The sequence below is a fragment of the Diadema antillarum genome, unplaced genomic scaffold, assembly GCF_040938485.1.
Source record: "Diadema antillarum isolate AM-2024a unplaced genomic scaffold, OU_Dant_1.0 seq00000619_RagTag, whole genome shotgun sequence".
NCBI lineage: Eukaryota > Metazoa > Echinodermata > Echinoidea > Diadematoida > Diadematidae > Diadema > Diadema antillarum.
In genome coordinates this window covers 792,620-804,448 of record NW_027271542.1, presented here as the reverse complement: position 1 = coordinate 804,448, position 11,829 = coordinate 792,620, and the positions used below count along the sequence as shown (strand labels likewise).

General features: G+C 37.0%; 1 protein-coding gene across 1 annotated transcript; it reads right to left on the bottom strand.

The window, feature by feature from the left end:
* Positions 1–577: 577 nt before the first annotated feature.
* LOC139736018 (neuropeptides capa receptor-like) lies at positions 578–5,017 on the bottom strand. The gene has a single exon (XM_071646765.1). It carries the CDS (start codon positions 3,672–3,674, stop codon positions 2,463–2,465), a length of 1,212 nt encoding a protein of 403 aa, XP_071502866.1. The 5' UTR covers positions 3,675–5,017; the 3' UTR covers positions 578–2,462.
* Positions 5,018–11,829: the final 6,812 nt, after the last annotated feature.

Here is an 11,829-nt window from a genome sequence, read left to right as displayed (position 1 = left end):
ATTCATAGTGCAAATTCATAATTTTTACTCCCCCGTTCCCATGGTTTTTACACACTGTTTCTTCTTACTCTATCCTTGCCATTCCAAAAACAAGCAACAACAAAAACAACAAAAAATCAAAAGTCATTTTGTTTTTTACTTCCAAAATTACCCATCTGGGGACATGTATAGGAAAAAAAAAACATATTCGTTTTAAAAGCATATATTTACGTCATTGATGAAAATGAAAGTTTCTTCTACCACTTTCAGTCTTTTGATAATAAATATACATGTTCAACCTTTCCTGTATTTTATTTTTCAAACGGTGTTTCTTTTCTTTTTCCTCACCCATCAACACTACATCAGTTTTTTTTTTCTAATCACAGCACACAACACACACATACACACACACACATACACACACACACACACACACACACACACACACTCACAAACTTGCGCACTCATGCTTATTTACGCTTTGTGATACCGGCTTGGACAGTTTGGACGGCGAATCGAATCAAACTCATATAACTATTTTAAGCAACACACAAACAAATGAGGATTGATTATGTTTGTATTCCAATTTTGCTGCAGCGGTTTTCTCTTTTATTTTGTTTCAAGATGACATAGTGCCTGGTTGAATGCATTATCATGTATTTCAAATTACTCTCCTCATATCTTGTCAATGTGAAATGTATTAAAACATTGAACAAAATGTGCCTAATTACAGCTACAAAACACTGATCATGATCATGAATCAACAAGTTTAACATCTATATCATCATGTCTATTTACATTGAACGATTAAAGAAGGTGATTCAAGGTTATGGGTTTCAGAAGACGTTTGGAACCTTAATATGAAAAATGCAATTCTGACATCTAAAGTATCATCCAGGCCTACACGTAACACATAACTTTACGACCGTCTTTCATTTAATAATATCATATACTTTTATGAGCCAATGATAATACATGTACAGCAAATGTAATTCATACCGTCTATTACACGTGTTTGTTCAAAGTATAAGCGTTACATGCAAACATGCAAAAATCAATTACACTTTTTGACTAGCGTGTTTAGCTTTAAAGAGAAACATTAGAAAAGTTGTGCCATGTGCTCAAGAATTTTGATGCAAAATGTGATGTTATAGCAAGTGTAACACATATTATACCTCCTTGGCTATCGTATCTTACATAATTATTAGAGTGAAGTAAAATTAATCGTTATTTGTAGGTCTTATTTCACTCCATGCATATTTACAGTGCAACCATTCCTGGTACAATCTTATTTAGAATGAAATATCCATTTTCACAATCTTGTCGTTATTTATACGGATATATCAACGTCATTTGTTTATACATAGACAAACCTTTACTATCATCTATTCAGCTGGTGTATCTCCTTTTGCAAGGAGTTTATTTTTGTTACTTTTGATTTACAGGTTATCTACCACCGAGAATCACACTACAAAAAATTAGAAAACGCTTTTTAAAATGAGGCTTTAAAGAGAATTCATAGTCAGACTCCATACTTCCAGCTGCAGTAGACACTATTATCATTGTCTAAGAAAAGAAACGGGTGAGAAGAATATACAGTGTAGTTTGAACAAATGACGTAAATCATTTAGAGGTATTTATCTGTGCATGGCACTCAGTCCCACTTCTCTGTTTCATTTTATACGATTATTTTATCCTTTCAGCACCATTACACTGTATCTCGAATAGCATTAGCCATATCACATGCATAACATGCCAACGCTGTGTCAATATGAAAGTCCGAATGAGGAGTGTCCAGGTCTTTTAGAGAAAACAAGAAAAAATCTTTCACAATACCGCCTGGAAATGCTTTCGCTTTGAGAGGTCAACTTTTCTGTCAACATACAATTGAATTGTTTCCCTTGTTTTATGAGAATTGAATATCGCTTGTCCAGGAAGAGCTTGTACAGGCCCATTTCCTGTAAAAGAACAGATCAACTCGGATATCCTCTTAAAGCCTATAGCATTGTTTGTTTGTTGTAATGTGAATGTAACCTTGACAGCAACCATATCTCTTAGTATTGAACGTATGTATTAGTATTGAATGCATGTAAAGTTTATCATACTCGTGACCATAAAAAAACCACTTTTTACTGCCAGGCCAAAACGAAACAAAAACAAACCGGAAGATGTAAACTACCCCAGGGCAGGGCTGGTATCAAGAGGAAGAATGCAGAAGTGAAAGTTAAGGGCAATAATTCGAAGAGTTTCCATGTTTAGAGGAATTATTGTGGAGGGCAAAACCAACATAATACACTCCCTTTGGAAGCAACAATTTCCACAGTTCTATAATACTTCTCAAAGACAGCAACACCAAAATCAAGAGAATTCTATAACAACAAGAGCAACAAAACCATAAATGCAAAACAAAACAACAACAAAAAAGACCAAAAAAACATCATAAGGAACTCAACCAGCTAATTCTTGGGGAGTCTGGTAGTCTGCTACACTGTTGTGGAGTCATCACTGGGTTTGATAACCTTTGGCTTATCGTCAATGGCGGATTCTTTATGATCAGCACTTGTGGTCTGCGTGGTAGCTTCATCAAGTTTGGCCTTCACACGGAGGCGTTTCTTCACCATTGGGCAGCAGGCAAAGGCTTCGGCGAAGGCGCTCCTGTACCGGGGATTCGTCATCGTGTAGACGAAGGGGTTGCAAGCAGAGTTAATATAAGACAATATCCGACCTGCCCAGATGACCTGTATAGCCTGGTTATCGTCCAGTAGATATTTACCAATGGCCCCGGATATCATCATGGCAAATGATGAGAACTGGTAAGGTGAAAGGCAAACGAAGAAGATGACTCCATTGATGATGAGCATGCGCACGACTTGGTTGCGCATCTGAATACTTCGCACGGCTGCCATACCTTGTTGCTGCTCGCGGACGGCTACGCGCGTGTTTACTGCGCGTATGATCAGTGCGTACATGACAAAATTAAGAACCATAACGATAAAGAAAGGAATTGTTTGAAGGCCATTCCCGACGATGCGCATAGCCTCTGAGACAGGTTGACAGTATCCGGTCAAGTTGGGCATCCCGACATATTTGTCTTCGTCCGGCCAAATGATACAATATTCCTGCCAATTCACCCAACCCGGAATCAGGCAGAGGGCAAAGACACCAGCACAAATCCAGGCCAGTGTGACGAGCCTGATGGTGCGGGACGTCCCGGTGACGAGCCGATGAAGCACTGGTCGGCATACAGCATAATACTTCTCAAGGGTCACCAGCGTAACCAGGAAAATTGACCCATAGTAGGATAGCTGCACAAAGTAGTTCAGCATGGCACAGCCAACCGCCTTCAGTCCATGCTGGTCGTCGTATACCGGCGAGGCCAAGTAACGACCGATTTTATCACCTTCAGCAAAGCACAGGAACATAATATCAGCAATGGCTAGGTTGACGAGATAGTAGTTGGTGACCGTGCTCATGCGACGCAGACGGCAGACGACGAAAATGAAGGCGACGTTGGCTAGGACACCGATGACCCAAATGATGGGCATAACGATAGTGATAAGAATAGTCTCACCTCGGGAATACAGGTAAAACTCTGTATACGGGCTGTCAGTCAAATTCAAAATAAGGAGGTCGGACGGACATACCTCATTCGGTGTCCAAGCCATGATGTCCTGAAGGTCAAGGATGTTGAACATCAGGGTTGATATGAATAAAATGCCGATCACACTCTTCCTTTGGAAAGCACAAAGTCACAATCTAAAGACGAGTTGACCGTACTTTGGAAGTATGTCATTACCACGAAGAGAATCTTTTGATTGGTGCGTCGAATATTTGAAAAATATAATGTAAGGCACGATTTTCTAGATATTGCAGATGAAGTCAAGGTATCAAACTCATCTGAATCGTCTTTCAGCAGCAAAGAAAGCATGGATTTTCATCGTTATTTTATCTTAAAAGTCCTGAAGCTTGAAGAAGGCTGTGTAGAAAAAGATCATGGAGTTAGCTGCCACGGAATGATTTCTCGGAGGCACCGTGATGAGAAAGGTGAGTCAGGTGTATGTTGTGTAAGAAAAACATTGAATTCCAGTCCAGTAAGGATGACATTTGACAATCCTTCACCTCACGCAACTGAAGTATTTGTTCTATCCAAATGCAATATCTATGACAGGCTAAAACCCTCGTTCTTCTTATATTCAGTCAGGTGGAAGGCCTAGAACAATCCGTTCCCAAACATCCTCGCAAACGTCTAAATGAATCAACACAACGCGTATTCAAAATTAATACAACAGTTCTTAAGCTCACGGTTCACTGGGAGGGAGTATACTGTTTTTGAAGTCTTGCAAACTCACCGTATTAAGATAACGTTGCTACAATATCCTTGCGTCTATCCACAAAGCTCGCCTTCAAATATTTGCTGTGATGTCATCCACAAATCCACTAGTAGATTTTCGTGTATTCGTCGAGCGAACAAGCTATTTGCGATGATAGTGTTGTGATAACAATTATTTATCATGTCATCAGGACACGGACATCCATTGCGATAACTAGTTTGGCCACACAGTGTGTATTTTCAGGCATTCTCTCCCAAAGTAAAGATAGTCAAGATTGACCTTCATCCTATTGATGTAGCAATATAAAAAAAAAACAATTGCTCTGAATCCACAGCTATGTCCAACCTCATTTACTGTGTGTGTCCGATAAACGCTCCATCCTGCAAGATTTAGTGTGTCTTCTTCAAATGAGGAAAGCTGAGGTTCTGTGTACAATAATATAGCATGCTACAGCATGCACCAATACAACTTAGGACGTTCCTTCTTGTCAGTTATCATCCTTGTCTTTGAACGCACAGAGCATTGCGTATCCAATATCCCCGTATCATTGAAGACTCGGGAAAACGTCTGCCACCGACACTGATCGATTTATCTCACCGCAAGGGAGATACTTGGTACAATGTATCGATATCCAGCTTTCTGTAGTATACTTCAGATCAGCACTGCTGACAGGAAAAAGCAAACGACAATGATTGGTCGAAAGGACGTGACGTTTAGAGGGCGGTGTTACAGTAGTAATGCCGTGTCTAGCTCCAGGCATCATAAACCATTCACTAGGATTCATAAGAGAAAGGTAATTCGAGCGACTATAATTATCTATTCTCTGGGTAATATAAATACATACACGGCAATAGGCTGTGTCTCGTTACCTATATACAATGTTTGAGAGGACGAATCCATTTCATGAGACAGAAGGGGTTGGGAAGAATTGCGATCTATCTATTGAGTTAATCGATAACTCATAAATTGAATCCATTTTCGACGAAGAAGAGCTCCGTTGTATTGTGTATAATGGGAAGACCAATTAACGCCAAAAGACTCTGGTGCCGTCTATACTTGTCAGTTATACGTTGATACCAGGATACCGCATATGATCCACTTACGGTGTCTTTCTACTTGACCTCTCACGCCAAGCTAAACTTGCGAGATTATCTTCCTTGTCTCCGAGGTTTTGTTTTTATCCAATTATTCTACGCTGCTCCTGCTCTTCAATACGAAGAGCTTCTACAAAGCCAGAAATTGAACACTTTGGCCAGGACGAAAATTCAGTACCCTGTAATATAATATGCTTTTCAACTTGGCATTGTTTTAGAACCTGTCGTGCCTAAGTTGATTAATACAAAACATGTTGATCTCAATTCGGGAAATGTCTCGAGTGATTGTCGATTTCCTGTTGTTGCCATGCCAACCAAGTCACAACCAAGTGGTGAACAGGGAATTGAATGGTCAATGACAGAAGAATTATTTTGTGTGACGGCGAAGAGAGAAAAAACAAACAAACAAAGCAAAACAAAACAGATAAGACAGGAATTTCCTTCCGAATCTTCTCTACACCCCCTGGTTTAGGGAAACATTATGATGACTATTGAACGTTTCTCTACGAATGTGTCAAAGAGAAGTACAAAGTGTGCTAGAGAAAGTGTAAACCCTATTCTCTTTAGTATCCTCCCAAACCAGTCGTTAATGAAACGTTCACCGGAAGCAATTTTAATTTGGTATAAATCATGGGCCCTGCATCATCAAAGCACCAAAAAACTCGCAAGACATGGATTTGATTTAAGGGCAGATTCTAAAAGAGCAGACTCTAAGCTTTGATATAACATGCGATTAAATAAAAAATTAATGTCCTTTCTAAATCTATCAAAGTAATGATGTAGTGTACTGAAAAAAGATGCTTTGAAGTTTAGGGTCTAACCATAACGCGCAATTTCACCAATCTGTGCCATCTGCAAAGAACAGGATATAAAACTCTATGGCAACCACTATAAACGGATTATTAAACTAAACTGAAAGTTTCTAAGTCATTAAAACATTCTATCATGACCTATGTCTTTTCAAAAGTTACTATATAGAGTTGAAAATTAAAAGAGTTTGAAGGGTTTCTAGTGCTCTGAATATTCAAATCTGAGAAAGCCTTTGTCAGACCGAAACAAAGGTGCGTATAAAAAAAAACTGCTAAAAGGACAATTTCCTTTCGTTTCATGATCCAAAACTTTACAGATATATCAAAATAGAATTGCTCTTTCAGAAAATATCAAAAGAACCGAAAATGGAACAGGTGTTCCATTTTCATTCTTTTTTTGAGTCCTCACGGAAAAGCAGGTCTCGCGACTTTTTGTCGGTTTTATGATGCATGGTCATAATTATGAATATATACACTCTAAAATGAAATGGTAAATCCAACATCTTGAGTGTTAGATCTAACATTTACATAAAAGTTGGAGGTGACAATATTTAGAATGTTGATTCACCATTTCATTTTTATAGCACATTATTTGTATATATATATAGAGAGAGATTATATATATATATATATATATATATATATATATATATATATATATATATATATATATATAATAATAATAATGGGGAAAAAATTTTATCACAGAATCTCCTGAAAGAAACCACCTGTGCAGACGTTGAATGGGGCACATTTACTCGAGTTACAGCGATTGTCTGCATGAAAGAAAGAGGAGAAAATGGAAGTAGGTGTTGTTGCAGAAATATTCGAAATCAACGGCTCTTTCGCATGCAAACATAAGTGTATGATCATGGTTGTGTTTTGCAACTGTGGATTTTGGAAACATACGCGTCTTTAACACGAAGTGCTTTTCTGTAAATGTCAGAGTTTTAATAAACATGATTCCATTCATGTACCTTCCTGCCGATTAATGAACCTTCGGAATATCACTACAAATGTTGTGATTAATGGAACCTGCCTTTCATTTTGGATTAAAAGGGACATTCCAGATGATTTTCATAATTTCATATCCTGTAGTACATAAATCAACAGGTCCATATATAGATTCTTGGAATTTATTGTGGTTCTTGAGCAGAAAAACAATACTTCGAAAAACCTAATACAAATTACACTGAGCAAGGATGATGACATAGAGGCTCACATATTTCAGAAACGTAGCAGTGTAATTCCATTATAATACCGTTCGCTTGCGAGTTCACCTGTGTATGATCTATGCATGCTTTCTTCTTTTGTTCTGCTTCCTTAAGCCCCAACTCATGCATTCTTATGGTGACCCTGCCATGTCACCATCCTTGTTCATTGCAATTTGTTATAAATTTCTAAAATATTCTTATTCTTCATCCCAACTATAATTAATTCTGAAACTCTGTCCTCAGTATGACTTATTTATAGTTGTTAAAATGTATAAATCTGGACATCATCGGAAGGTCTTCTTTAACGATCATCTTATCAACGACTCGAAGGAATTCTTGTCTTTCGGAATAACGTAGGCCTACCTTCGGAATAACCAACCTTATCTTATTTTCGGATTAATGTACGTTCGGAATAGCACCCCAATGTCTAGATTAACGAACCATATTTTATTTCCGGATCAAAGAAACAGATGAAGGGAATTCGTTTATTTTTGAATAACGAAACTTATTTCATTTTCAGATTAAGAACCTTTGGAAGAATGAACATCACCCATAAATTTTGGTTGTTAACGGACGTCAGTTTTTCACGATTAATTCATAGAAGGATTGGAGTTTTCAACTTCATAATTCTAATTCTTTAGAACTGTAAATTTATTTTCATGTGGCAATCGATTCTAAATTAACTGCTTGGAATGTAGATCTTCGCAACGTTTCGATGTAGATTCCCCATGTTTCATGTTCATTAATTCTCTTCTTTGCTGTATTGCACATTCAGTTTCTTGGTATTTTGTGTGGTTATGATTTACTTGTAAAACGTGGAATACTTAATACGAAACAATAGAAGCAAACAAACAATCTCGATTCGATTACATTTCGACTGTCTAGATTAATGTTTGACTCTGAAGCTCGTTTAAGAGCCATCCTCAGTAGACGCAAATACATTTTTTTTTTCAATATAGATCAGAAAATAAATGGGGAGAATAGTAACATTAACACAAGCAATAGCCTCTATCTGGTCCGCCTTCGAGTTTCCGTTCTTCAGTTTTTCAGAATAATATTTATCCTAAGAGTCTCTTTTTGTCGTGTTCATTTTACTTTGGTATACACGTGTTTCACTTGATTTGGATTTCAGATTATATCGGGCTCGAAGTTATCTCCAATACCGATCAAGCTGAAGTGAATACCATGTAATGTCACCTCGCTGAGCTAAGGATATTTCTTCGGCCTATTCAATAGTTGTCATGGTAACGGTATGATAACATTTGCGTCGTCCTCCCACCATTGTTTATAGAAGAGGCCTTTTCTTTGATCTAAACTCTCTCTCTCTCTCTCTCTCCCTCTTTTTCTTCCTCTTTTGGTCGCCTTGCATGCATGCAGTGCGTCAGAAATGTCTTCTCTGCTTTTAAGGGGAAAAAAAAATCATGTATTGGGTTATTGTTGTTAAGAACGATAGGTGAACTGTATCATATCAAGACCATAGCGGTTTCATCATCCTATTAGACCTGTTCGATAGCACTGCGCACAAGAGAGAGGGAGAGAGAGAGAGAGAGAGAGAGAAAGAGGAATAATATTAAACAATGAAAGTGTTCTTCTCTGTTTTGGGGGGGGGGGGGGGGAGACCTGAACCGATCATGACATGAACATGTGTGATGGGAGACTTCAGGATTTGGTAATGTGGCCACTTATTTACCCAGTTTAAGTGAAGTGTTGTGAAATTTCTCCGTCACTCTGGAAGCCTTCCCTTTCTGTTTGTAACTGTTTACCTTGACTCAAATGAGTGGAAAAGGTACACCATTGTTTGCTACCTTTATAGCAACCAATTAGCTCATGTAGGGCCTGAAATGATTGACAGTAAAGATATTTTGCTATCGTGCCATCCTCTACTCATCAAATCACCCAACTAGACGCTAAAAGCTCCATTGACATCCTTTCAAAGTACCCGCTTTTATAAAAACAAATAAAATAATGTGTGTACAATGCATCCCTACCAAAAATTTTAGGTCTCTCTGTATAGCGCACTTTGTTTCACTATGAAACAAAATGTCACATTCACGTTTTAGTTTGTATTATGTCCATGAACAACATCTAGTTTGGGGAAAACACATAGTGAGCGACGGAGAGGAAAAAATGAACAAAGAAATAACCCTGGACAGTGCTTTAAAGGATAGAGTTCCCTTTGCATGTCTTCATAATCAGTGAGGAATGTTAATGAAATTATTTGTAGCTTTCATTGCAAGATATCTGAAGCATTTACAGCACATTATGAGAGTTGTATGATGATCACATCATCATTACTGTTGAAATTGAATGATCAAATAATGAATTATGCAAAACTCTAAAATTGATTTCCCATGTAATAAAAAAGGTGCAAAAAGTGTGTGTGTGTTTTTTTACACCAGTCGCCTGTTTTGAAAACGAGTGCTGTTACATTTTGACCTAGAGACCTTTAGTCTCGGCATCTTTGATCGGTGTAGATCCGCGACAGGAGACCGGTTAACAGTGGAGCACAAAAGTCTGTGCTCGTTTTGTGCCTCACATTACACGCAATGTCATAGCAAAAAGAAGAAAACAAAGATGTGCAATACGATTTGACATAAAATTATTATAATGATTGTTAAAACACAAACACAGTACAAAACACAAATTAAACCTTACATTTATTCCGAATGTTGATCATACATTCGATGTAAGTTACATTAGTCATATTATGATGACGTTAAGAAGGAGACAATCAAACACAAAAGCAAATTCTGTATCGCATACTCTACATATGCTACCAGTTATAAGGCTGGTATGTAGTACTGATGGAGATGAAAATTGAATTTTTACCTTCTAGCGAGATACTAAGAAACCAGTTATGAAAAGTTACAGAGCATTCCATTCAAAGAGCAATTCAAGGTTTATTTGATGAAAATTGTTTTTAAAATGATCGAGATATCCCCCCCCCCAAAAAAAAAGAAAGTGAAACAAAGCAATCCTTATAAAAGGCGGGTCTCACAATTGTTAAGTATCGCTTTGTTTTGGCTATCTCAGCCATTTCATAACGAATTTTCATTAAATTAACATTGAATTCCTCTTGGAATTACATGCTCTTTTAATTTTTATAAGAGACTTTTCATTATCTCACCAAAAATGTTAGGAACCTGAAGCCAGGTCTCAACCAAAACTATACCATTCATTTAACACTGACGAGTGTTCTTCTGAATATCAAAAGAATGATATCATAAGAGTTTCCCATTATTAATTGAAGATGCTTTGGTGAGAGTTCTGAACCACAGTGTGTCTTCATGTTGATGATACATATACGCTGATATAGGACCAGTATGAATCGGGCAATAAAAAAAAGGCAATTTACGACTATACACACAAAAGAGTGTACGTTGAGAAGCGAATGACACATTTTATCATAGCCATTAATTTTCCACCGTCGAGCAGTTCATATTCCTAGCAAAATTTTGTTGTTTTTTTCATATTCAGTTATTCTGACTCCAAGCTACTTAATTCACAATTCAAGTTCAAGTTCAAGTTCAAATTTATTTCATATTTCCACTTTCTCTATGATGAGATTACAAAATGATTGGCAGTAAAACAAGAATGCAAAATATATACAACCATATATCTTTTGATTGGAGGATGCAGTACTTATGAAATTCGGATACATAGTTATCAAGAACCAGTGAGATTATACATTTTAAAGAACATTGATATGGAAATCGTAGTAATATTGAAAAAAGATTACCACACTAAAAGCGTGGAAAACATAACGTTACTTGAATGATCTTTTGAAAAGAGAAACCGTCTGAGGAAGCCGTGGAGTTCCAGGGTATCAAATTGTATGTATGTTATCACTTAAACTTTGTCAACATTTTGATGGCTTTTGTCCAGTCGGTTTCGAACTAACATGACTAACTTCTTCTTGATACAATTTTCTCAACCATTTGTGTTAGTATATACAGCATGGCGCCACAATCCAAGCAATCAAAACTACCATCTAATGACAACATACAGACAGATACTCCAAAATGTGTGTGTGTGTGTGTGTGTGTGTGTGTGTATGTGTGTGATGAGGAGTTGTGTGTACATAAATATATATATATATATATATATATAATTTTTGGGTATTTCTGTACGTGGATAATTATTTTTTTGACAGTCTCAGATTTCTTTTGTAGATAAAGGAGAGGCATGATTGTAGGTAAAGATAAATGATAGTATGTGTTTTGACTCTCGATGGGAAAAAACCTTAACTTTTAAACAAACATAAATGAAAAAAAAACTTGAAAACGCAACTACCATTAATAACGTAATTCACGACATAAATTACTTTTAACATGACACACATGCAAATGTATCGCACACATGGTTTCCTTGAGCAAAATGTCACGTATTGCATGTTTTTATC